At 43.5% G+C, this 27,623-nt stretch overlaps 1 protein-coding gene across 1 annotated transcript in view; it reads left to right on the top strand.

Moving 5' to 3' along the window:
• Positions 1-2,173: 2,173 nt before the first annotated feature.
• The window catches only part of LOC138605581 (neural cell adhesion molecule 1-like), a 296,228-nt gene continuing 270,778 nt past the window's right edge, over positions 2,174-27,623 (top strand). Inside the window, exon 1 of the mRNA XM_069677942.1 lies at positions 2,174-2,362. Coding sequence (XP_069534043.1) covers positions 2,311-2,362 — 52 coding nt within the window. The 5' untranslated portion in view covers positions 2,174-2,310. The remainder of the gene's footprint in view (positions 2,363-27,623) is intronic.

Genomic DNA, 27,623 nt, shown 5'->3' with positions numbered 1-27,623 from the left:
GTTTAACTGCTTTAATTTACGGCTTCTCTGAGGAAAGACTTGGCCAAATCAGTTACTGCTTACGTAACTAAATAAAATATCAGTCTGACTTTAGTTTCTCTCGTTAGCATCTTGAATTTAGACAATACCTCTGCTTTAAATGCTTCATACAACTTGAAATTAGACTTCTTTACGTCTTAATACCTATACCTCCAATTTGAACATTAGCTTAAACAACACCTATCAGCTAATGGAGTTAACGAGGTGCAGCTGGTGAGGCAGGCAGGCAGCAGAGAGGGCTAGGAGAAGATGGTATACTTCATTAATCCCCAAGGGGAAATTCAATCTGTTTTTACAAACATGCTACACACACAAAGGCCCAATACACAGACATGCACTAACAGGAATCCACGGGCATGCACTAATGGAGAGATGTCAGAGTGAGGGGGCTGCAGGCCTTGCTCAAGGACACCTCGACGAAGCCCAGGAAAGGAAGTGGCACCTCTCCAGCCGCCAGCCCCAATTCCGTGCTTGGTCCGCACAGGGACTTGGACCATCCACCCTCCGGTTCCTAAGCCAAGTCCCAACAGACTGAGCTACCATCTACCCCCTAATGAGGCAACGAGCCGCAGGTGTGCAGGTCAGAGGAACACACTGAGGGCATCTGCTGGACAGGGGAAGAACTGCTTCTGACAAACAACAAACAGATGTCTGTTTTCCAGAACACATAATGCTGGTAGTGAAATTGGATTGTAGGTTTACTTTGAGTAATTGAAACTAGTAGGAAAGAGTTGTCATACAAATTAGAAAGAATACAAGGCATGTTTAAGTTTGTAGCTTTGAAAGTGGTTTTAATTTGTTGTTGACCACTTCATTATTCTTGTAGAAATTACCTAGTCAGAGGAAATCATCAACGACCAAGGTTGGCAAACAAAATATACTTTTTATTTTGAGTACTAAAAAAGCTATCAACCTTCTGCTACCAGTGAAGTTTAACTCCAGTTACTGCAGTGAAAGAAGGTTCAAAGTTAAGCTGAAGCTAATATAAGGTCAGGCTGAGTTAGCCAAATTGAAAAGCTCTATCACACACTCTTTTGGACTGTTAGCCGCTTGTATTTGTGGTACATGTCTCAGGTAAACTGCTCCTGCTGCTGCTGCAGAGCTTATTTCTCCTCCTTCATTAGCAGCATCTATAATACCATTGATACATGTTTGGTTTAAATTGGTTAATTTTTGCATGCAGTATACATGACTGGAGAGCAGAGCTCAGGTTGCAAGCTACAAAGTTAGCAACTATTAAGCTAGTTGACCATTCGAGCTAAAGAGGGATATTTCCCTCAGGAGTTTGATGACCAAACAGAGAGTTCATCAAGGCGGATGCAAACACCACTTCAAATGCTCATATGGCAGTTTGGCTGGAGCCTCTTCTTGCAAACAGTTTGGCCATATTAACTTTATAAAGTCATTGTTGTGCTAACAGCTTGCTGTACTGCAGAATAATGCAAATAAACAGCGCCTTTTTAGAATCAGAATCAGGAAATACTTCAATAAATCAGCAGCAGATTCAACTCCACACGACTTGCTTATAAAGCGGTCTTAACACACTGTAGCATCTCTATTTAGTAGGCTACCATACCAGTTTAAAGCATTTATTTGAGGAAAGTCTCATTCAATTATTTTGAAATAAAATAAAATAATAATATATAATAAAGTTCCGTGGAAACCTGTGCCAAAACATGCAAATATATTTTGTGATTTAGATTAAATAAAAAGGTACTTATATTTTATTTTTCTACTTCATGTAAGATTTCTGTTTATTTGTTTATTTCTCATTTCATATCAATCACAGCTATAATTAGTCCTCACTTTAAGCGTGTAGCCTTATGTGTTTCTAAAACACTGTTAGCTAGTTTGCTTTGTAAGCCCAGTAATCCGAATTAGACCCACTGGTGACCATCTGCTGTCTACACTGGCAGCTCCGCGCACTACTTTGTTACTGCATTCACCTCAGCCCGCCCCCTCGGTGTGTGTGTGTGTGTGTGTGTCTCTCTCTCTCTCTTTGCGTGTGTGTGTGTGTAGCCTATAGCCTACCGGGCGGAGTAATTCGTGTTGGTATCTATTGAGTGCATGTGTGTGCGCGAGTGCGTGCTACGGCTGCTGGTTGTCACTCATTGTGCCGCGAACAAGGGTAGCGACAAGGACCAAAATTCCGTCCGGTAGCAGTTGTTGTCTCTGGGAAAAAGCTGATATCTGTTTATCCCTCTGAGTAAAGACACATCGCTTGTTCAAAGTGCGTCTGCTCTTCAAGGAGAATATCTGTGACACATTACAATGCTTCAAATAAGGGACCTCATCTGGGGATTGCTATTCATTGGCTGTGCAGGTAAGAAGATGACTTATTTATTATTCATAATAGGCTGTGTGGAGATTAATTCAAAGGCTGTGGCCGGTGCAAAACCTGTAAAATGCAGGCCGAGCAGTGTTGATTCTGGGGCAGCATCCTCTGGTCCCGCCAGCGGCATCCCTGCCACTGACTCCGGACCAGTGGCGTTAGGTTAGAGAGCTGGTGCTCTGCAGAATTCGCCACGATTGTACCAAAAGTTTCTGCAAGAAGTGAGAGTTTTCCCTGCCTTTGAGCCGAATAAAGCGTGAAGTAAGCTAGCAAACGGGACGCGTTTCATCCCGGTTCAAGGTATTTTATTTCTAGTTCTCCTGTCAGGAGTCGCTGCCTCGGTGCATTTTTGAATATGTCCGCGCAATGTGCCACCATAGGTCCTGCTGCTGTCCTCCCAGAGTTAATGCACACTGTATGTGTCTGTCATTTCGATGAAAATATGTACCCACACGTGCTGCTGCGTCTTTGTGTGACTTGTGAGTTCATTTATGTGGGTAAAGGTTAGTGGATGCTGGCGGAGATTAGGGCTGGTGGTGCAGGGACGCTTTCATGGTCCCCGCACGCTAACAGATATTGTTTATACTCTATGTTTGCTTGTTTGCAGCCGTTTTTGAACATAAAACGGTTTCAGATAACCTTTAACTTAACGACATATGTTCACACGCATAAGCCCCCCACGGGTTTCTCACTTGTGCTGGGTCAGCCGTGACGCACCGAGGATGGAGTCTGAGGAGCGTCGCTCGCTCCTCGCGAGGATGCTTTGTTTCAGTCTACTAAAAACAGGTTTAGGGACATTTCATCCGGATGAAATTCGATTTGTTTCTGATAAACACGCGCCAGAACTCTTCTCGTTGGTTGGTTTAGACGCGTCCACCATTACGACCCTGGTCATCATCGGATTTGGCACACAAACAGTATTCTGCGCCGTGTGTCAATGTTGGATTTTAGAGTTTACCACCAGTCTGATTATATAGTTAACCAGCCTTTGACCTCCTTTGTGTGACATAGTCTCTGTTTCTCTGTTTTTTTCTATCATGCAAAAAAACACACCGGAGTTTCCAACTTGATAGCGCAGTGCGTTTTTAGGCGCAAAACGCTGTTGACATTTGTCCGTGGTATTTAATTTGGATGGTAGGGGGGAAATTCGTCATCCATTGAAGACGACTGAATAGTCATTCAATGTATACAATAGGCTCCAATCCAAGAGCTCCCATGGTTATAGCCTATAGAGCGGGAGGGGACCCATTTCCCCCGAAACCCCCACCTCTTCTGCTTCTCACATCCTCCCTCCCTCCCTGCATCTGCCCCTCTTTCTATAGACCGCAACTGTCTGCTGCAAGTGGGGTTCGAGGACCCTCAGGGGTCCTTGGAGAGAAGAAGAATAGTTTAATAAAACAATAATTCAATTTGGTGGACATTATCCAAAATATGAAGGTTGATTATTCTAACTGCAGGTTTGGATTTCACAGTTCCACCTGCACATGCTACAGGTCTGCAGTGTTCTTAATACTGTTTTAACTATGTTTGGCTTCAGTCTAACTTGTGTCAGGGAAACAAGCCTGACCCACATAATGAGCCTGATATTTTAAAGTAGAAATAAAAAAGAACGTGTCAGTTCCCTCTGGTGGACAAACTATTGAATATATCCTCGGTAAGCAATAATTGTCCAGTATTGTTATCCAGGCCAATCTGTGAGGATTATATCATAGTGCTGCAGGAAAGAGTCTCATAAACTGCTCGGTGAGTTCAGTCATGTCAAAGTCAGTGGGTTTTAGGTCTGTAGTTAACACAAGCGTACTAGCTTTAACATTTTGTTCTACAACATAAGAACGAGTCAGTAAATACTTTTACATGCAGGTGACACACAGAATCTGCACAGTGGGCAGTTCACTCTTCACACTACAGTGAGATCACAAAGACTTATACTATATACTACATACTGCATACTGTGCACTGCGTTCGGCGGTAGTATGTCGTACAGAGCTGTTCAAATTTACCGTATGCAACGGCAGGCGCAAGTTTCCGGTTTTGTAAAGCAGAAGTAAACAACAGCACAGCAACAGCAAAAAAGCCGCTTCTTTAGCTATAGCGCCCCCTTCTGCTCTTCTGCTGCCGTCCGTCATTTCAACGGTCATTGTGACGTTCCAGCGCTTTGCATTGTGGGATTCAGCAGGCGAGTTAGACTGGTCCGATGCATACTGGAGATTTTTTCTGAATCTGTATGACATCCGGGTATTTTTGGCATTCTGTAAATTTTGCTTGTGTTTGCATACTGCATAGTGCATTTACTGCTAATATAGTACAGCATTTCGAACACAGCCTGTATCCGTAGATCAGTTGTGGAAAATGAGAAAATGGCGAGTTTTCGTTTTGCACAGAGTAACAGAAAAGCAGCTGCTTGACGTGTTTCGGTTAATTTGCTTCAATGTTGCTTGTCCGGCGATGTGACTGTCGACACACGCGCATCGCAATTGTTAAACGATAAATCATTGAGTCCCAGCATAATGTCAGCTTTTTACTTCTGGCAATGAATGCATTTCTCTTTCCAGAACCACAAACATGGTGATCATTTGTGAATGTTATTCTGCTGAACACAACTAGTATTATAAGGTTTGTTTGCAAAGGAGAGTATTTTATGCTGTTTTTTGTCAATGGAATCATGCAATGCTAACTTCAGGCATAGCATGCATAAGTGCCTTGTCCTTACAGCACCCCTGTGACTTGACAGTGTTTGCAAACCTCTGATGTACATCCAGCTGACCTTTAAGCAGCTTATGAAACACGAGCTTTGTAGTTTTACTGTTTGTTTTAGGTATTCTAACATGAGTATTTCTTTCCTCATTTTACACCCAAACACCGTCGGCCGGTGGCTGTTAGCGGTGTAGAGGGCGGTGTGGTACCAAGAACTCTGGATACGTTCATCCATTTCTATATGATTCATGATCCCGTCGAAGCATTCTGACGCCCTCGCACTTCACTGCGCCTCGTATTGGAGGGAAAATGAAAGGAACCAAGAGGGAGATAATTAGACAACTGTGCCTTTGCGCTGCACTGTTGCAATGGGGGAAGACATTCAAAGAAATTGATCACATTATTTGATAGGCCTGGGGTTTATTAAAAGGGTAATGACAGTATCACACAGTCTGAAGGCTGAGCAATTTAATTACATTTATTGATTTCCAGTTCCTGTTCCAGCTCGATGATAATTAAATTTCGAGGCTAGTAACAAACATATGATGGGGAGTCAGTCAGTCAGTCACTCAGTCAGTCCACCTTCCAGAAAAAGACTGAGTAATGTCCAGATGAAATAAAACATGATCATAGAAGTGGACACGGACAGCGGCTTTTCCTGTTTGCAGCCAAATGGGTCGAGTCCAGTGTGTAATTCCTGCTCTGACACTGTTATCAGAGCGATCCAACATATCCATGGTAATTAATCTGCAACCTGAAATAGTGTAAAGACATGGAGGCCAGTCAGAGAAACAAGAACATTTCTACAGTCCCACAGGTGTACAGCATGAGGCTGATGTGCCGTTATCTGTTTATGTTAAAGGGCCAGTTCACTGATTTATAACCTCAGTCTTCTCATGCTATTATGGGGAGCCAACGCCATTATGTTAGGAAAAAAATGCAGGGAAGGACGCTATCCGCTTCTCCAATGGGCCCTGGAAAACCTCCGCCAGACAACGTCCGCCTCCGATGTCATGTCTCATTCATTATCATCAGGTTTGAAATGTAGACTGCAGACCTGAAGAATTTTTAGACGATCCACCGGTATATTCTCGTCGTCTTTCAGATTATGTCCCGCTCTGAGTCACTGCCTGCAATGAAACGGTAATATTTCACTCCAGTGTCTCTCGCTGGGCTGTTCCTTTCAGAGGGAGGGGCGCAATGCATGCTGGGTGTTGTAGGAATGTAAAATGGGTGAAACCACGAGCTGTTTGTACAACTTTCTCCACAGCTATGGCGCCAGTTTCAAATATTATTGCTTCTATTGATTACAGAGAACACCAGCTTAGTGGAGCAGTGGCTTTTTCCAGGGGCGAACTGCTCCTTTAACATCGAATGGTATACTCAAAGGCGACTGACACTTACATATAGTTTGTATGATTTTTGTTTTTTGACTTGCTGGGCGTTAAGAGGTAAATCCAGCTGTTTTTTCCTCGTCACAACTTGTTATGAAATCCTTTATCCTTTGTAAAATCTCCCTGATGGTATTATAAACTGCTGTCCAGTGTTTGGCGTCTGGCAGACTCATGCATCTACTGCTCTGAACTGGACTTCCTCAGTTGTATTTCTTCATTTCATCCGTACCTGAAACAACAAGCCGGCACCAAAGCGGCCTTTCGTGCTTTTCTAATGCAGCTTTTGTCCTGACCACCCAGTTACTGCCGTGCACCTGCCAGTCCATTTATACATTTTTAAGTAACTTCAGATACTGAGTTCAGGAGCAAAGCAGGCCCATGTGCTTTTGATTCTTTCGACCAAGTGAACTGTGAAGTCTACTGAGTGATCCTCTAGATCTAAAACAATGTTTTTGTGCACCAAGCACGGAGCTGAAGTCCAAAAAAAGAAGAGCGTTTCAGTTTTTGAGGGCGAGAGAAAATACACAATTCCTAAATGGCTAACATATGGGACTTTAACTGCTGTGGTGAGTTCAAAGCCACTATGAAAATAATACAGGCTATTTTTGACTTAGGGGAACTGGAAAAAGAAGCCAAACAAGGGAAAATTATAAGGCGTTTTTAGTCTGCTCTCTGAACACAACTGGTTTCTGCAGAACTCCAGAAGTCTGCTCTGCAGTTGTGACCAGATCCACGCTGAATTCAATGTGACATGTACGCATTTTGTACCAATTTATTACAGCTTATTTTGATCAAACTCTCATCAGCACTGGAGCTGCTCAGATTACAGCTGCACCCCCTTTGGATTCAGCCCATACTCAGCCATATACTGCGCACTGCTACTGTACAGTTATTATAAAAGCAGAGGCAGCATCACAAGATGACTGCTCACTGAGGCATAATTACAAGTTTAGTTGATTTGCCAGATGTAGAATCGCCGCTGCTGCTGAAGTTTGCATACACTTAATTTGTAACTGCATTCATTACCCTCTCTTTCCATCTTCTTTTACTTGCTTCTTATTCTTCTGCTGATGTGTGTGTTACTTTAGAACGTTGCAATTGTACTGTTACTGTATTCTCTCTGTTAGCCAAAGTTTATCACTTCTGCATTTGATGCACAGATGAAACCAACAAAGTTAGATTAATGCAACACTTCAAGAGAAGTATTTTAATTGTGATGGATGTAACTACTCAAACTGGACCATGCCATAAAGCTGTGTATATTTGTTACATTTGTACACGTTAAAGGAAAGCTGGATTGCCCAAGATAGCCAAATATGTAACACTGATAGAGATCCATTTAAAGACAGGACAAAGGCCTACTCATGCTGTTTAAGGCCTTAAGAAGGATCGACACATCTTTCCATTAGAGAAGGAAAAAGCAGAGTGTAATTAATGAACAGCCAGAGAATAAAAATCCTCCTATAAAGAGGATACTACAGCTTTAAAATGCACTTCCTGTTTTGTTTCATAGCCTCGAAACCCTCCGAATTTGACACCATGTGCCCCGAATTTTACTTATATTTCGATTTATTCAAAGGATGGCCTCTTGAGATGCAGCATATCATTTTCAAGGGGGTCCTATAAACACAAAACATGCACAAACAAAACAACTATACATAACAAACATACACAGCAGTACAGACTGTCAGTACCCGATCCGTCCTGGCTGCCCGATCCGTTCTGCGCATGCATCGCTCGACTCACTGTGTTCGTGTGCTGGCGGTTGAATTGGCGTGTAACATTAGATTAGAGTTGTGTCATTGGGTTGGCTGTCAAATTAGCTAGTTTTACCAAATTATCTAATAAGTATGTATAATACAGAGTTCTTTTAACAATCAATGTTAATAAAACAAGCAGTTGTGCAACTTTTCTGTGCTTTTATGTAGGCTAATAATGGCCACGTATTGTTATTTGTATTGCAGTGTTGCGTATTTGTCTTATATTGTGTTGTTAAAAAAGTTATTAAAAAAAAGACGTTCACACGTGAGGTACGAATCGGGCAGGAATAAGTATGAGCATGCGCAGGACGGATCGGGCAGCCTGGACGGATGGGGCACTGACACAGACATTTCCCTCACCCCTCAGCTTTGTACAAGCAGAATCTTTACAATAAATACAGTGACCTGGATCGTAACATAAACATACAGAATAATTAATACAGTTTGAAGTACACACAAATCAAAAGCATGAACAGGTTGTTTTAAGATAAGAAAATAAAGATGTCCTGAAGCAGCAGCGAGAGGTAATGGATCTCAGAGATGAAGGAAGATTATTCCAGTCAAACGGAGCTTCGTATTGAAATGAGCGGCGACCAACTTCTTTGAAAACTCTTTGGGCAAAGAAGAAGGGATATTGAACATCGTCTGAGTGAATGTGAAGAACTGTGTGGAACCAAAAAACTGTTTTAAATAGGAGGGGCAATTAAATCTAGACGGCAATTTCACTGGGTTCATTTTAAGCTGCAGCCATTAAAGTGATTCACACATGAAACAATGGTGAGTTCTGTGTGGACACCTCGAGATAAATCTACAAAGGGAATCATAAACAACATTAAGGGGTTTAAGATTAGTGTCCGAGCTGATAAACAATATCAACACAATCAATAATCTGTAAAATCAACTGAGAAATATAGTTCTGGTATCATCCCAAAAGTTGCCAATGTGCCATCGATTCCATAATTTCTCGTCCGGCACTTTAAAGTGTTTTCAGCGATAATCCCAAAGTAAGTTTCAGTTTCATCCAAACATCCACAAAGAACAGAGGCACATAACTGTTCTAATTATAGCCTCGTCTGAATGTCATCCGTGGCTTCCTCGCAGATCTGTGGATAAAAAGTCACAGAAAGGTCAAAAGATTCTCTGACATTAGACTGAGATGCACTTCAAGGCAGCGGGCTTTGATAAATTATCCATAAATTCATGTCATCTCACAGTTCTTCTTCGCACCGCATCAAAAAGTGCAGATAAGTTCAAAACGACTCGTCTGTTACATTTCGTCTCCGCTGACTGTCGGATGAGGATGGGCTGTCTTCGCATATTAATCAGTGCATGAAAAGGGACCGTGAGTGATTTGCATTGTGTGATGGCGTCCTATAGGGAATTCAGCGTGTGGAGAAAAAACAGAAAAAGGGAGATGGGCTTGATATGCAGAACGGGGACTGCCCCCCCTCCACCTCCTCTTCTATCCCTCTGAGGAGTTTTTTCCTCCATCAGCACGGCATTACTTAGCAAAATTGATTACAGTATTTACAGTGTGTGCATAGCTGGAAAAACTGGTTTGTTGTTTCATTCTCAGTGTTGATTTACATTTTTCCACGAGATGCCAACAGACAGCTTCTGACAGATGAACTTCAGACCCGTGCTGGTGGTCTATATACTATTAAACATGCTTTAAACTGATATATAAGATGTGCTTAAAAGTTATTTGGCCACTCACACTTGACCGAACTTACTTAAGGCTTGCTCAGACCTCCCATGTTCTGCTTGAATTGCATCGGCTCTTAGACTAAATAACTCTTCAGTTCTCTTCAAAGAAGGCTGGGGCTTCTCAGCAGGGTGAAATGGTATCAGCTTCTAATGGATTCAGATAAAGCGTGCTTGATGTGAATGTGCCCTGAGAACACATTCAGCCAGGTAAAATATGCCTGGGAGTGGTTCTGATTCAAAACAGTCTTTGAAGCTGCTGGCGCCTGAAGGCTAATAGCCCCGCTGCGCACGGAGACGGTGGAAGGCGATGGTGGACGGACAGTTGTTTGCTGTGACACCGAGCATCTTCGACAGAGTCCTTTGGCCTCACCTCGCCAGGTTCTCTACATCAGCAGTGATGATCTGTGCTGCTTTGGCACGTAGCCTCCTGCAGAGCTCTGTTTAAGTGAGCCTGCCAAGTCGGGTGAGGGAGCCCAAGGTGACAACGGACTACTTTACTGCGTAACAGAATCCCAGCGTGATGTCTCTGTCCTCCTTGAACCGCCTGGAGAACTACAAGCACCGATTTTATTTGGAATAGATACTGTTTGTATCGATGTTCCAGTTTTCTTTATTGTCAGCATGGGGCCCTGTGTTATTTATAGTCTGTCACTATTCTAACTTACTTCCCCCAGGACTGGCACGGGTGAGCAGATGGTAGTTTTTCTGTGAAAGTCAAAGACACTTTTCTTGTGTTTTAACATTCTTGTACAGAGCAGATTAAATGTTTCGTCCACACCACAAAATGTGTTTATAAATTGGACATACTTGGAAATGAAACACCAGCTGCTTCAGCTGTGGTAACCTTTGTTTGGATCGCACACTTCAGCTAAGAATAATTGTTATTCATAGTGACGCGTTCCTGTCGCTCTTCTTTCATGTGTCACAAAGTAATATTTAAAAAAATGTGTGTAGCACTTGTGCATGAGACATTGTTGAAATATACAGGAAGTATAATGTATCATAATGAGACTAAAGGTCAACACATACCGGCTGCGTGTTTCACACATCAAAACACCCATTGTTTCCAATGCAAGCCCACACACAGGAAGCATCTTCACACGCTGTCTTATTTCCCAGCGTCACCTCACAGAAAAGTTGTTTTTCTGTCAGATTAACTCGCCACATCCCGGCCCCTGTAAACTATACTACCTGTTATATTCCACTGCAGCAAACTTTTTATGCAACGCACCCCGATGAACCCCAAACCCCTGACACTTGAAAAAAACAAAAGAAACGCAACATTAAAGCCATCGAGTTTAGTTCTGCACAAATAATTAAAACAGATCATAACAATGCGCTCTTACATTTGAAACTACACTGCAACAACGTTACGCACAAGTCCTCACTTTTAAAGAGCAAAGAAGACGAGCGAGGGCAAGGAGAAACGTACGGGCAGGTAGGCCATCATGAGAGAAGATGGGGAACATGCTGTCGTATCTTCAGCCACGTTAAAGAACAATTAGGTTTAAATTACAATCACCAAACGTAACATAACGGTTACAGAAATCAGAACATCAGCAGCCTAATTTAAACCACCTGCAGTAGAGTTACACACGATCCACTTGGTGAATTAAATACACATTTTCACCACCGTTACATTTTTCCTCACGCGCACCCCGCTTTGGGAATCCTTGTCCTACTGAACACTTCTGTCTGGGTGGCCGGTGCTACGAGCTACATGCCACACCGATGTCAGAAAAAGTCAGTGACTCTTTGATCCCTTGACTTTCCTGCTGCACCACCACCAGGTGTCCAAGTCTGTTATTGTCTGCTCTTACACACGCCAGCTCCACATGTAAACACTTCAGCCTCGGCACCCATCCAATTTGGTATAAACAGAAGTGTTCACTCTCCGGCCTGCGGTCTGTGTCTGAATCCGTTCTGGACACGTTATGGCTGCAAAAAAAAAGCACCAACATGACCTTAAGAATCTGATTTGTTTCCCTCCGCTCTGTAGCCTGATTGCTGTTGACCTTGTTGTTTACCTGGGATGGAGGAGACGATGTCATCTGTTGTAAGAAATCTAATTATAGTCAGTGTCAGTAACCTAAAGACTTAATATGTGACTTTATTATCCGTCGTTTGCATCCCTTATTTATGCTAACTCGCTGGGTAACGTATTGTCACTTCAGCTCTGCTATTATCATCATAGGTGTTACCTCGATATAGAGTGCCAGTTCTGTAGTACGTTTCTTTTACTGCTTCACTCGTGTGGCAGCTTAGGGACCCATTGAAGCGAAGGTGTAAGACAGTCTGAGGCAGTTTGTTCCTGGATTTCAGCAGCCTCCCTGGTATCACACCTGCTGTATTTGTCTTCAATTCGAGGAGGATTTTCAGCTCTGAAATCCTGCTTTTCAAACCACCTGGAGCAGCAACTCATTTCCTTGTACACCTGGTGTCTGCAGGGATAATTGTTGCTCATTTTGGATGCATGCAGTGATGTTTGTTCCAGTGTTTGAAATATTCTTCTTCCCTCTCTTTGACCGTCTTTTTGTTTTGCTTGATGACAAGAAAAGAGGTTTAATGTCCGTATAAAGCCAAGGGGACATTGTGTCACTGAGCCTCACTGTTCTGATCTGGTTATTAGATGGTATTCAGTAAAAACTTAATCTCCGTTTTTTGCTCTGCCTTTGATGAATGTGGGATACGCGGCAGCGATGAATTGTTGAGTGCACTCAAGAAGCGAGAAGACGTAGTGCAAGGCCGTGTTGAATGCACACCATTTAAATTCAAGACACAAGCAGCGCATGCTGCTTTCCGACCTGAATAGACGGCATGTGCTGTTTGCCATGCAGTTGGCATTAGTAGTTTGTGTTTACTTGCTGCCGAGACTTTAGGATTAGGAGCTTTACTAACACCTGCAAGGTTTTTGGTTGGTCTGAAAACATCCAAAGAGACAGTTTATCCTAATTATACTGTTTCTGTATCTGATCACTAAAAGTTCTCCTGAACAAGAACTGTAGCGACAGCATGCGCCGTGTATATGCCAATAAGATATATCGATGATAAGCTAGTATCAGCCAACACATCTGCTGCACTCCAGCACGCACTCCATTAAATGGCTTTTCCCTCCTTGTTTGATATTTGCCAAATGGACCGCAGCCAATGGGGATAATGCCCATTAGGACAAGAGAATACAACACTGTATAATTATGCACTCAGTTTCATACTGTAGCAACAATATGAAGGTAGAATAAACATGTTGTATTCTGTTATTTACAGTCATGCAATACAATAATGCTGAAATAATGTTTTCCTGGCCGACGCTGATATTTAGGGATGTTTAGGTGGCCTCAGGCAGTGTGTGTTTCTTGTGTCCGCACACACATTGTGTATGTGTGGCGCTCCGCGTTGTAAACTCAGCACCTTTTCAGCATCACTTCCTGGCCTGTCCTGGAGTTTACCTGAGCTCAAGTTGTCTGACACAGTTTACGTTCTGCAGCTCAGCGACCGACCGGAGGATTACTCTCGCCTGAGTGATAAACGGTGTTTATTGGATGCACATTATGAGCACAAAGACAGACAGGCCTCCTATGTGTTTCTCACTATGGGACATATATCGTCTCACTTTACTTTGGCTGAGCTGTCATGGGGAGGCTCGGGCCATAATGTATTTGGGTATGCGTTAACTGCTCTCTCGGTCCCAGGGAGTGACTCACCATCATGATGTAATGCCTAGCAATGGCAGTTAGCTCATCCAAGGGACTCTGTGATTGGCTGACTTCCTCAGGTGCCAAGCCTCCGCAGCCTTTGTGTGAAGAAGAAAAAGGAAGAAAACAAGTGCGTCTTGAGGGAGATGGGAACAAGGCGAGATGTGCAGCATGTGCAGAATTCAGCGGACTTGTTTACTCTCTAAATTGGCACGATTGTCGGAGAGCACATTCTTGAGGCGAGCATCCTCCGTGGCTGCGCGGTGTTTTCAGACCATGCCAGCAAAAGTCCAGAATGACTTATTTCACTGCAGACTGTGTGCAACATCAGGTGGCGAGATCTCAAACTGTTCTCCAAACTGCATAGTCTCCGATTTTTACATCCCGTCTGTAGGCCTGAGTTTAATGAAAATGTGGCAGCTTAAAGTGACGTGGAAGCTCGGTTAACAATAGTTTTTCAAGACTTGTGGAGCTCTTTTGAAGCAGCCTCGTGTGCAGAAACAGCAGACTGAAGGCTGACTAGTGAATACAGTTAGAAGGAGAAAGCATAATGAATAGTAACTTTATTTAATTTTCCATTTTGGGTTCATAACAAAAGAATATTAGATCAGCGTTTCCAGGTAACGGTCCTGTGGGGGAAGTATCCTTTCCAAGCTCAGAGACGATGTGCTTTACTTTGAAGTTGCACCAAAATGTAACAATAAGGCAGAGTTGTAGTCTCAGCAATTACAACCCATCATATGTGTGCATGTGTGCATGTGTGTTGTTGGTGAAATCCGCTGTGGGGTAATGCTATGGAAACAAGAGGAAACACAGAGGCACATGGAGGAGCTGCTCTGACAGCGGATGCGGCACAGACTCTGCGGAGCGTTTGATCAAACTGGTGTGTCAAATATCATCTAATTAACTGGTAAAATCCTGACCACAATCTAATATGAGAGCTGCATCTAACCAGAGCCCCGCTGCTGCTGCCCATATGGAAATCACATGTGAACACTGATGAGGTCAGACTGATCAAAATAAATGGTGTTTTTGTGTTGGGCTGGTCGCAGGTGGTTGCAGGGTAACATCATCTCGCTGCTGAGAGGGAGGGGCTGTTGCCATAACAGAAACAAAGGCGACTAGGACACATCTGACACCTGAAAAGCTGCGCGTCAAAGTCTAAACTTTTTGTGTATCAGATGAAATGTTTCAGAATCAAGCTGAAGTTACATCAATAAAGTAAATCAGGTATCTTTGTAACTTTACAGCACATTTTATGTCATTAGTTTCTTCACTAATATTAATGCACTCAGCAGGATGTTAAATTCAAAGTGTGATGTCTTTATTTGCCTTTGCTGTGAGTTTGTCACACTAAACGAAACAGGTCACTTCCTGTTTGTCATATTTGAGGAACTCGAATCTGTACACACGGTGTTTCACTTTGACTCCACTCCACACTGTTAATAACACAGAAGTCATGCTGCGAGTAAATCAAGTCCACAGGCACTTATTATATTATGTTAATGTAACAGTATTTAAAGTGATAATCTGGAAGATTTTCATTAAATAAATGTCTGTTAAGTCTCTATCTATCGCTGAATGAGGTAACACAACGGTGATCGAGCCCACTGATGAAAGCCTTACAGTATTACAGACTGGGTGTCTGTGGCGACTTTCGCGGAAAAAATCCCAAGCAGCACCCAGTTAGTGACGCGTTTTCCATCAGCCAGCAGTGGTTGGTCTGCCAGAGAGGGTAGGCGGAGCTAAGCGGCTGCTTTTCCAGTCTCTGCAAGTGTTGCGAGTAAACAGTAATCTACTATGGCTGAACAAACAAAGAAAAGATGGATGACTACAGATACAACTTCAACAATAAGTGAAAATCCAAAGAAAAAGAAACAAACTCGACGCTCAGATGAAGCAAACAGTCTGAAAAGGAAAGCGACCGTCAGCGAGGAAAATCAAGAGTCACAACCGGAGCCAACCGTGGACGTCACACATGCAGCACTGTCTGGATATCTGGGAAGTGTGCTCCTGTAATTACTGTTTATCGCCACAGGTGCCGCCAAAGAGAACGAAACTGAAATCTTCGAGATTATAACTTTACAACTACAATGAATAAAATATTTTTTAATGTAGTTAAGGATGTTCTGGACATTCTGTCTCCTCTAGCTAAGGTAACAGAAACTCACTATTTCTGAACATTTCTGAATATTTCAAAATGATTTCCAAAGAAATATGAATGATTGGGGCCAAGTGTTCATGGCCCTGCTGAGTAACAGCATAAGCTACTTCATGCAGAGTGTCTTCGACAGTGCCACTTGGGTTTTATATGGTAGAAAAAATATTGATGCAGAGAACGGATTTGCAAACTAAACGAAAGGATTACTGCACCAAGATCAGTTAATAAATGTTTAATTTGTGTGCACAGAATATTCTGCTCTGTCAGGCGATCCATGCACACATAAATCAAGATGTGTTCACAGGAATCACAAAGACCTCGATGGACTCTTTCCATGTCGACCTGTGACCTTCAGAATAAAAGGGGCAGCCTTCAAGTAATGTCGTATGGTAAAGCACCAATTGAATAAAGCCCAGAGGAATATAAAAAAGTCAAACCACCTTGGCTTTAACGATATCAGAATAATCTGACAATGACGTCCACACTGTGACCAACTCTTTCAGTCCGCCTTTTTTCACAACTATAATTCCAAGCTTTTATTTTTTATTGTGAATGCACGTTGTACATTTCAAAAGCCTCACTTCCAAACATCCCCTCGGCTCTGCGCTCCGATTTCGATGCCAATAATTTTCTCCATATGCCCCCAGCTGGTTCTGCAGTCTGACTCTGATTCACGCGCAGAGGTTTGCAGTCTGAGCAGAGCGTGACACATGAGAAAGGATTTGACATCTTTCTTTGGAACGCTTTTGTTTCTTTTTCACCCAATTTGATCCGAAAATTTGAACACGAGCACCTCAATTTAACCCAACACAAACCCCTCTCAGAGGTTCTTTTCCATTATGTGTTTATGGTCCGGCCGCTGCGTTTGATGAGATCAGGAGAGGTCTGTAATTTATTAGGCTTTCACACTAACAGCATTGTGGTAGGGCCGCTCCTGAAGAAAAGCCTCAGGAGTGGCTCGCTGTGAGCCGGGGGAGGGAAGACAAAGGTGGAGGCCGGCGGGGCGGGAGGAGGGGTGGAGGACGAGGGGGGGGAGGCGCGACACAATGCAAAGTGTCGTCAAGGAGGGGACCACAGGGCTCTTCAACCTCTGGGTTTATTGTTTCTATTTCTGTCGCTGCAGCCTCATTTCATGTGATAAAGCTCTCACAGACCAGTAACAGTGTCAGGCACGATAAAGGGTCTTCTTTGCTCCATTTAATTTAGGAATAATAGTGTTTTTCAGTCTTACTTACACATTATTCATCGCCGTACTCGAAGCTCTTTACATTGGAGATCTGGGACATGCTTTAGACTCACGTAAAAGAAAAGACGTCTAAATTCAAAGCATTGGCACGATTCGAATGAAATCTGAAATATCATAAAAAGAGAGATCTTTGACGCAGGTTTGTTTGTTTTTCCCGTCTAAATATAAGGTGAGGCTCTGATGTTCTCCTGCCAAGCCGACTTCTGTGAAAGGAGCAGAGTTTCTGCTTGTGTATGGTGGCCTGATTATGTCTGAGGAATGAATACCCGCTCTCCTGACTGACAGCTGTCTCATTTTATCTGCGAGGCTTTTCAGAATAATGCTCCGCTCTGCTGCTTTAATAAGCCACCGTTGCAGCAAAGTTCTGTGGCGGCGTAATTATTTCGCCCTATGACAGTTCAGAAATGATGCGTGCACATGGAAACGGATACAGTGAGCCTCTCTGTGCAGGGTGGAGGACAGAACGTGTTCTCTTGATGATACATGAACGTTGACAACAGTTGTTCTGCAGCCTCTCCTCTGTATTATTTGGCAGCTTTCAGCGTTTGTGCTGCACAACTCACTGTACATGCTCAAAATTGAAATGTAAATCTCCTGCATACGAATTGGTGAATTACAAACACTGCAAATCTGCAGCCTTCACCAGTTACCTAGTGGTATCATTGAATTTTGGCTAATAATGCACTCTTTTGAAAAGCTTTAACCAATCAATAAACCTTCAACTAAGCTCTCTGAAGTCTTTTAAATGTTTAATTTCATGCCAGCAGCATCTACTTTCACCCCCTGCCAATGAACACGACCAGAGAGTAGACACGGCGAACTCTTTCCCTCACCGCTGAAATGAGGAAGGCAGACCAAAGAATGTTTCAAAAGGTGTTTTTCGCTTTCATGCCTGCATCTATTTTTGATGAAGCCTGAAGGGAAAAAATAATAAGACCAAATTTATTTTAACTTAATGGATCAAAATAACGCGTTTGATGCATCCACATGAATATATTGGACAGTCAGACTTTTATAAGGCTGCGTTATTAGTTTGAGTCCATCCCTGTCCGTCCATCCCGACAGGTTGGAAGGTAAATGTCAAGCGAAGACCGGCGCTCTGTCTCAACACCAGAAGGATAAAATATGTTTACATTGCAGGAACAAAGGGAGCGTGTCATGCTGCGTATGATTGATGCTGGCTCGCAGCGCAGGCGGCCAGATGGGCCGAGCTCAGGCGCTTCAACATGAGGGGTCGAGGGCTCGGCCTTTTTACGCCGGCCAACAGAGGCCTCAGAGGCTGAGCTGCCCAAAGGCTCCTGCTCAAAGACTTGTAATGTTCTTGGCGTGCGTCAGCGGCACACTCGTCTCAGTGTCACTGCACTCCATCTGAGCATCAACAGTCTATATTGAATCTATATATTTAGCCTTGAGTAGCTGCATAACATTCACTCGTAGTGAATCTGCCAGCGTGGAGAGATAATTACACTTGTTCAGGAGTTTTCCAGCTGTGTCAATCTGTCGGCTTTTATTCAGCTGACTTTGACACAGATAAGATATTTAGACGCATTGTGCCTGTTGGACAGTGTCATTTAGATACTGACATGCACCAGTAATTTAAAATAATTCTGACGGACATGGGGGACACAAATACACACAAAACATACTGTGGGAAAGATGAATCGATATATTGGTTGGACGCTGGCTATAAGAGATGTAAAAGACGCTCATCACAATATCCCAGAGCTCTGAGTCATTTCTTCAAGTTGCTTCTTTTGTCACATTAGCAGCTTAAACCGACTCTTTCCCTTTGCAAACTTGTTGGGTGATCGACTCGTCATTGCAGCTCTAGAATAGATCAAGGTGTCCTTCCCAGTATATCTAAGAATTAGGGTCGCATTGGATCAATTTGCAAATTGAGTTTAAAGGGCCAGTTCGCCTATTTTCAACCTCAGTCCTATCGTGCTGTTATGAGGAGCTAATGCCATTATGGTAGGAAAAAAAAGCTATTTCGCTCTGTGCCTTTGGAGGACGCTATCCGCTTCTCCAATGGGCCCTGGAAAACCTCCTCCAGACTACGTGAAATGCGTCATGTGGCGGAGGCCAGGGAGCTCGCTAAACTACACCTCCTCACTCGAGGTCGCCCCCGCCTCCGATGTCTGCAGTGTTTATTGTTTGTTCCGTGAGGTGCCTCCAAACGCTGCCTGCTCTCCTGTTTTCCCTCCCAGACGTTTCACATTTATAACTGAGTCATGTCTCGTTCAAAAGGTTTGAAATGTAGACTGAAGTCCTGAAGTTTTATTCTCGACTCTGTCCCGCTCTGAGCCACTGCCTGCAGCGAAACGGTCGTATTTCACTCCAGCGTCTCTCGCTGGGCCGTTCCTTTCAGAGGGAGGGGCGCAATGCATGCTGGGTGTTGTAGGAATGTAGAATGGGCAAAGCTGTTTGTACAACCTTCTCCACAGCTATGGCGCCAATTTCAAATATCATTGCTTCTATCGATTACAGAGAACACCAGCTCTGACTGACCTTTATCCTGGGGCGAACTGCTCCTTTAAAGTTTGGTGCCAATGCAGGAAGTAGTGCCTCCTCTATTGTGAGGTTGCAGGTAAGGGCGTAGATGTGACTGAGATGCTAGAGGCTTAATCACGTTCTGTCTGCTGGTCTTTCTCTCGTGGGTTGGTGCTTTAGCGTTCAGCAAATATGCTGCTGTTGCCATTTAAAGATATGGAAGTTTAAACATTTCCTTTCATTGTTTTTAACTAGATATGTTGAATCTACACGGCCTACAGCGTTCCTGTGTGGCTGAGCACCATGTACTAATACCTCCACAGGTTTATCATTAACAGCAAAGCAGTTTACTACCTGCAATGTTTCCATTGTGAGACATAATCAGGATATGGCTACCAAGAGACACATCCTTATGCTTTAGTAAGAGCATCAGGTTCAGGTAGCAGGATGTGCTCGTCTCTGTGCTCTCTCTCTCGTGCTGAACTGAAGTGGATCTGCGACCAGATGTTGCCAGGCTGGAGTCTTAATGGATTCGGCGCACGTGTAGCTCGGCCAAATTGGTTGACATCAATCAACAATGACTGCTTTTTCTAAGCAATGCAATAATTGTGTTCGCTGAGTTATTGCTGAGCTCAGACAAAGAGCGGGCCTCGTAAACGTCTCTGGGCTCGTATGAAAGCAAAAGCTATTTTAGAAAGATAATCTAATGTTTCTGTTTGTCTGTAAGACATATTCCACTTGTGCATGACATTTACATCCATGTTCCTGCCCTCTATAGGATGAACCCTTCACGTCCTACAATCGGCTTTGTCTGGTGCTTTGTGCACTAAAGATATCTCGTTATCTAACTGACAGTTTGCCGATACATTCATGAGTGTCCAACATGTTGGAGAAAGAACTCTTTGGACATTAATTATCCCACAGCCTTTCCTCCAGCGGCACCCTGAGGATTACTACGACTGCAGCTGTAATAGAAGGCTCCGAGATGCTTTATGATACCATCATGATATGGCTCTAATGAACATCGCAGCCTCCAGGGGCTCCTTGCAGGACTTTGAGCTTCTTGTCTTTCGTCTCTGGCTTTTTTCATTTGTTTCTTTTCATTTGCCACGTTCTCTTCTTCGACTCAGACACCAGCGCTGCATGTGTTGCTCGTCCGCACACTCTTTCGTTTGGAAATTGTTCTGGTATTTTTTCACGTCTGTTGAATAATCATGATTTATCTCCCAGTTGCTGATATCATTATTCAGAATCACTTTGACTAGTGAGCCATAGGTAGATCACTTATCAGTGTCTGCCCCACTGTCAGCGTGAAAGAGCAACTCAAAATGCCACATCACGCTCCATTTTTCCACCGTTTCTTTCACTGAAAATGTTCCCTCTATCTCAGAGAAAGCATACTGTGCCGTGCCTCGCAGCAGAGAAAGCCCACTGTTGTTTTCAACTGTGCTGTTTCATTCAGCTCCACTGCGCTCTGCAGCCGGCCAAGCACATCACTTAGTTCGCCACCCTTTGCCTCGGACGCCTCCTGGGACTTTGTAGACTCCCCAATTCCTTGGACGCAAACCTAAAGGGCCAAAGGAGAGAGGAAAGGGAAGTCTCAAATCTCCATTCATCACCTTATAAGTCTTTCAGGGGGCGAAATATAACTGGAATGACTCGACGCTCCTCGTCAGGAGGTAACACGAATGATAATTTCCATGGGAAGTAGAGTACAGAAAATGAGGGAACAATGAGAGTGAGGAGACGGAGGACACAAACGAGCCTGGTGAGAATGGCCCGGTTGTTAGTCCCGAGATGCATGAGACTGGGTTTGGATACAGTTCGAGCTGACATGGCTAGCTTCCCAAGGACAGAGGCCTTTTTACAGAAGCATTTGCTCATTAGAGAGAACATCTCGCATTGTTTATGGACTTTAATGAGCCTTGCCGCAACCAAGGCTGGAAAAACAAAGGCTTGAAAATATGGACTTCGCATTCAAAAATGTCGCAGGTCTGCTCGCCCAGGACAGGAACAGAGAGAGCTAGAAATCCTGCCTCCGCCGTCTCCTTTCTTATCTTTCTCTGCTGAACAGCACACACTTCTTATGCATTTGAGGATGAGGTCTAAAGACCCAATCCCCCCCCCCCCCGCTTCCCTCGCTTTTTCTTCCCATGTTTCCCCCCTTCTGTCTCTCTCTTTCTCATTACCGCTATTGCAGAGAACAATCTCAGGGCACCATTTTGCCGAGGACATTGAGGAGCTTAATTAGTTCATTCACGGATATGGCTCTTCTTACTAGCCCGATGGCTTTAGTGCCTCTGGAGGGCCTTAAATGCCAGCTCCCTCTTGCAGGAAGGCCTCAAACTGTACAGAATATAAAATATCTGTCAGGTTAATAAGGGAGAGCCCCAGAAACCCTCCTGCATTTATTTATCACATTTGCACCTGTTTCAGGGACTCAGAACGGCAGTCTCTTTGCACGGCAGTGGAAGAAGAAAGGGGGAATTTCCACGTGATTCATAAACGCTCCTATGGTCACATCTATTTTTCATCACTGCTGTCTGCCTGTCTTGATTTGCTCTGTGCAAAACAAAGTGTTTAAAGGGATAACCACTCGAGCCCGGACTTTCAAAGAAATGAGGTTACGTGACGGAGTGTTTAGTTTAATGAATCCACTTACAAATCCTATAACGCTACGGAGCTGAATTCATATTTTTCCTGAGGCCATTTCCCACGGCATGACTCTCTTTTCCACTCATTTAATCATATATCGCTTTATGATATTGAAATGTTGAAATATATTCATGATTCTAACGACTTAACAGCCAAACTCGGAGGGATGAGATCCCAGCCCCTCCCCGACGGAGGGCCGAAAGGGAATGGGGTGCTTCTTGGTTTCCGATGGACTAAATGTCTGTTAGCAGCATCTTGGTAACCCTCTAACACTAAATGAGCCGCATCCAATAATGTGATTTTTAAATTATAGGGCTCATAACTCGGTATGCATCGATTGAACAGTGGTTTAGGTCTCCAGTGGTGGGAAAATGATACCAAAAACTCAATAACAGAGAGGTCCTCCTTTAGCTAAGGTGCAATTATGTACTTCTGTTCATCCTGTCTTCCCAATTTCAGTGACATGTGAACTCTCATTAGAGGGATGGGCCTCAGCAAATGGATGCATGGGAGCAGCACTCGGGCAGGAATGGGGAAATCAAGTTTGGAGGCTGGGGCTGTTTGCAGGGCTTCCTGTAACACTATCCTGTTTGTGGAATGGGGGGTATTCCTGAAATGACATTCAGTTTCTGGGCAACGGAGCAGCAGCTGTGCATATCTCTGTATCCGGGGTAGTGGGGGGGGGTCTGCGGTGTGATAAAAGCCCATTGATGCAGCTGTGTTTGAACAGGGAGATTGCAGTTCGATCAGTGGCTCGGGGGATTCTCCGTCCAGCAGAGCGCGGGGACAGAACTTTATAAGATTCCCTCGGAGCGTTATTTTTTTTCCCAGAAAAAAACGAGGCACTGGCTAAAATATTATCCGACACAAGAGCGGACCCGAGAGTCTGAATGGATGACAGTTTTATGTCGCACTCACACTGGGTCCTAAAAAAGAAAGCATTGTTGGTTGGCATCATGGGATGTCTGTAAAGTGCACCGCCAAACTGGTTGGCATGGCAATTTTGAGAAATGAAAGAAGTTTACTCATATGCATTCATACAATGAGAAGCACAGTGTGACCGTTCTCTGTAAATACTATATTTGGTGCAAACATCACATTTGGCTCAAAATTTGGTCTGCGTTTTCAAATATCAAGAGGTTAAATGAATGTGACTGTGGTTCCTCACATCATTTTATCCTTGACTTTTAAATGGAGCGACAGAGGAGAGACATTCACACAGAAATCTTTGTCGGCCGATACAACAGCCAAGGTGCAGCAATTTACTTGATTATGCAGAACTATTTCAAATGACTGATAAAAGGTAAGCTGTATTTTTATGTGCAGAGTCCTTCCCTACTCCCACTGCCATGGATGGTCACCTCTTATGCAGGACATGTAATAGTTTTGGTGTTCTTACCCATCATACCCATGTGAAGTTTCTGAATGAGATGTCGTAATTCTACCAGTATTAAAATAGGAACGCATTCTTATTGCTGAATTATCTCCTTCTTTGTCCTCCTTTAAAAACATTTTTAATGACATTCTCTTGATACCAATGGATGGTACTTTCTGAATCTTCTCTGTTTGTTGACAACTGGGCAAGCCTTGAGTCCACAAGCCAAGATCAAGATACATGTTTACATTATCTACTCATGGTTGAGTCTGTTCAGGTTCTGGATGTTTCGCTACCTAGAGCTCAGCTCAGCTTGAGATTTGTCCGGTGTGGCGAATAGCGACATATTAAGGAAAGTGTGTTGTACCTGTTAGCAGTGGCGGCTGTTGAAAAATATTCTAGGTGGGGCTGTGCTGTGCCATACTCAGTTTTTAACAAGTCCATTCTGTGTCCGTGCCAGCAGTCTTAAAAAGTAAACACGGGAAGCAAAATAGTGCATTTACACGGCTACATCCAGCTAGCCAAGTCTTTGTGGTGTACCAGTTGCAGGAAAATCCTCTGGTGTAGGTTTTACCTTTTTCACTCGCTTGTTGGTTGATTTTAATATCTGGCTGATCCGGTCCAGTTTCTTTTATCCGTAATTTTTCACTTAAACTTCTCCTCTCGAACGGATTTTGAAGAAGAGAGCGTACAGAGTTGTGTCAGCGTCCATCATTGTCATTTCCATCACTCATAGCCTGATCAGACTTCAACCACCGAGACTAACCGAATTTACCCGAAGGGCGATTATTTTCTACGACGCTGATTGGCCAAATTCACGTTGATATGTGCGTATCTTGCCCCAGCAATGGTCCCTGATTGGCTACTCGTCTCTGCTTTAGGGGCGCCTGAAAAAGCGCCCATAAAGCAGAGACGAGTAGCCTAACGCTTGTTTCCCACATTTCCAATGAACATTAATTAATGTATATATTTTTTTGTATATATACATATATATATATTTTTACATATTTAAATACGTAATTTTGTTAATATTTGTTTTTTAAAATAAAATAAATAAAAATAAAAACACACTCTCCACTAGGGAGGGCGACGCCCTAGCGCCCTCTATTGGCCAGCCGCCACTGCCTGTGAGGTTGAGATGGATCTGGTCTGTATAAAACAGGTGTGGGCTGGGTTCAGGGTTTCAGTTATGGCTCCTTGCAGAACTCTTATTCAGAGCAATCCAACCTGTTTACAGTACTGCAGTAAAGCTCGATTGTCAGAGTCTAATAATGTTGTATTGAAAATAATAAAACATCTCGTCTGCCTCCAGCCGTGCACCACCACCATGTGAATGCAGCATTAGAACCGATAAGCACCGTGATGTTTCCAGGAAATGTATAACAGAGGACATCTTGGCAGTCATTAGTTACTTGTTGACACTCTTACTGCCGAAGCCGAGACGAGGCTGGAGGTGGAGTATAACGGAGCCACTCTCCACTGGTGTGGCCTCATTAATCACTGTCCTCTCGCTCGCCATGGGTGGAGGGGCTCCTTTGTCTATGTTTGGAGCATTCTGTGTTGGATTTGATGCAGTGCTCAGATGCTGTAGCTCGCCTCCCAGTTGGTGTCCAGGAAATATGGCGGAGAGAGAAAGTGTTCAACCTGGAATGTGTGCCTCTTTTGGGCCTGTGATATGAATTCTTATCAAAGTCTAAATTAGGACTTCATTAACCTACATGAAGGTTATGCAACATCAGCTGCGAGTTTGCTGATGGGTTCATCTTTCCTAATAGACTTTTTATGAGTACTATATTCTGCTGTCTCTCTGTGTTTTCACTTCGGTCCGATCAGAGCTGCGAGCAGACTTATATTCCAGGGTGGAGAGATTTGTTTTCTATTGTTCCTCCTTCATCCAGCCTGCCGACGAGATTCTCAGCCAGCCATTTCTCAAGCGGAGGTTTTTATAATGAAAGAGTGAAAAATAACAAATTCCCACTGGAATTTCATTATCATTTTATGAGCCTAAAGTGTCTTTTTAAGACAGATTAATTAAAATGAGAGATGCAGAAACGGCAGCAGACATTTTTAGTAGCAAATTAAACTTGGTTTCTTTGCAGACTTCATCAATTTCAGAAGATATATGACGATAATTTTTCAACCTAGCCTCATAGCTCTTGGTTCTTAGCTTTTATAGTGTGTGGAGAAAAGCTGTGACCAACAGCTTCACTCAGGCCGATGCTTTGTTGTCAAACACCGACCTCGGAAAACCTGAGCATTTCATTGTTTTGTAATTCAGTATGGTATCGGGGCTTCAGTGTCTTAACAGGCACATGTCACTGCTGATTTATTGGCAGCTTAACCTGCTTATCAGAGTGCTGGGTAATGATGAGTATTAGGACTGAAGGGCCGCCATGACGGGGCTACAGCGTGGAAGGTAAGACTTGACAAACGCGCAAGGCAATCGATCTTCCACGGTGATTAAATTTGAACACCTTTTCTGACCTACACAGAGTTGTAATTGTAGGTCCGTTGGTAAGATTGTAGATGACACGCCTCTGTGTTTGTTACACCGGAGCTGTGCGCCTGAGACTGCTCCAGTTTTTCTAAAGATCTTCCAAAATGAAATATGCAGAATTTTCTGTTGATGAGGATGATTGTTCCTGAACTAAATGTACTGGTTAGAGTAGGATTTGGGAGGAAACAATCTCAGCAACCTTAAATTACGTTATGGTCAATTTCCAGGCATAATTATAGAATAAACCTTCCAGTAAATCAATGAAAGAAAACATTTTCAATGTGAGGAGTTGCTTTTCAGAGAGAGCTAGTTATTGAATACATTTTGAGTCAGAACTGAAATATGTCTGGCACGGTATCCTCCTCTTTTACGCTCAGTGCTGCGCATCAGTAAACTCAGTTAAGAGTGTAACTGACCAAGAGGAACAAATTAGCATTGGGCCTCAGGATCCCTCCGCTCTGGGTTTCTGAGTGCTCTCTGGAGATTTGAGAATATCTGCCGGATTTCACTTTTGAGACAAACCATGTGCAGCTTGTTGCCACTATAGCCAAGAGAGTGGGTCCAGGATCCAGCACTCTCACCTGCGCCGCCTGACATTGGGTTACGTTTGGGCCACCAAGTGAGCCCTAGTGATTTCAAGATGTTTGAATCCATGGTGGGCCGACTCAATGACCAACTTTCTCCCATCTCTTCCATCACAACAACTGTCAGCAGTACGAGACTTTCCATGGCTGGAAAATTGCATTGAGTTCAATCTGCTCAATATGACTGTATAGGTTACAATAAAATCTTAGCCACTTGGGCACTCGGACTGGGTTTAAAAAAAATAGATTTTTCCGATTCAAATCGATTCTCATTTGATTCATAAATCCCGAGATTGAGCTTTAAAAATATGTAAAAACGTGTCTGATCACTCACGTTTCTGAGCGCTCCTGAACGCAGCACGACTCAGCGCATCCCCTCGAAACACAGCAGTGAGGGAGACATGCCCGGACTTGTTTACTGCACCTACTACGGAGACATCAGTGATCAGTGATGGACTCTTTTTATCGTGTGTGCGTCCATGAATATGTAAGTTAGTTTTGCGTTGATGTTCATGTTGCTCTCTGTTCGCGTCGGCTTTGGCCGCGAGTGTATTTTCGGCATGTTGTTTTACAGTATGCCTTTCCCTGTAACTCTGTGACTTTGTTCTTCGCGCTGAGATCTCGTGGCCAAATCTCGTGCAAGTTGAAGCCCAGTTCGTTGACTGCTGTGTGTTAAATAAAAAGTACACTTCTTTGGGGTCAATTCTCATTGTAAATATTAAACATTTTGATAATGCACCAGGTTATTGTAACTGAAATACCCCTAACACAAATCGCTGACATAGCGAATCGTATCGGATCGGGAATCGAATCGGGACCCTGTGAATCAGAATCGAATCGAATTGAGAAATCAATATATACCCAGCCCTGTTGTGCACCAGAAAGGCATCTGACATGTTACCACCTCATCAGGTCTTGTGCTTGGAAACAATTGTCTATCTATGCCTCCAGTAGACTTAAAGCAACAACAGCAATCATTACAAGTTGTATTTTTGGC

Source organism: Semicossyphus pulcher, unplaced genomic scaffold (assembly GCF_022749685.1).
Source record: "Semicossyphus pulcher isolate SPU_LCO1_2020_fin unplaced genomic scaffold, fSemPul1.0.p SCAF_10, whole genome shotgun sequence".
Classification (NCBI taxonomy): Eukaryota; Metazoa; Chordata; class Actinopteri; order Labriformes; family Labridae; genus Semicossyphus; species Semicossyphus pulcher.
The sequence above is the reverse complement of the archived record's forward strand: the minus strand, read 5'-3'. Positions and strand labels throughout refer to the sequence as shown.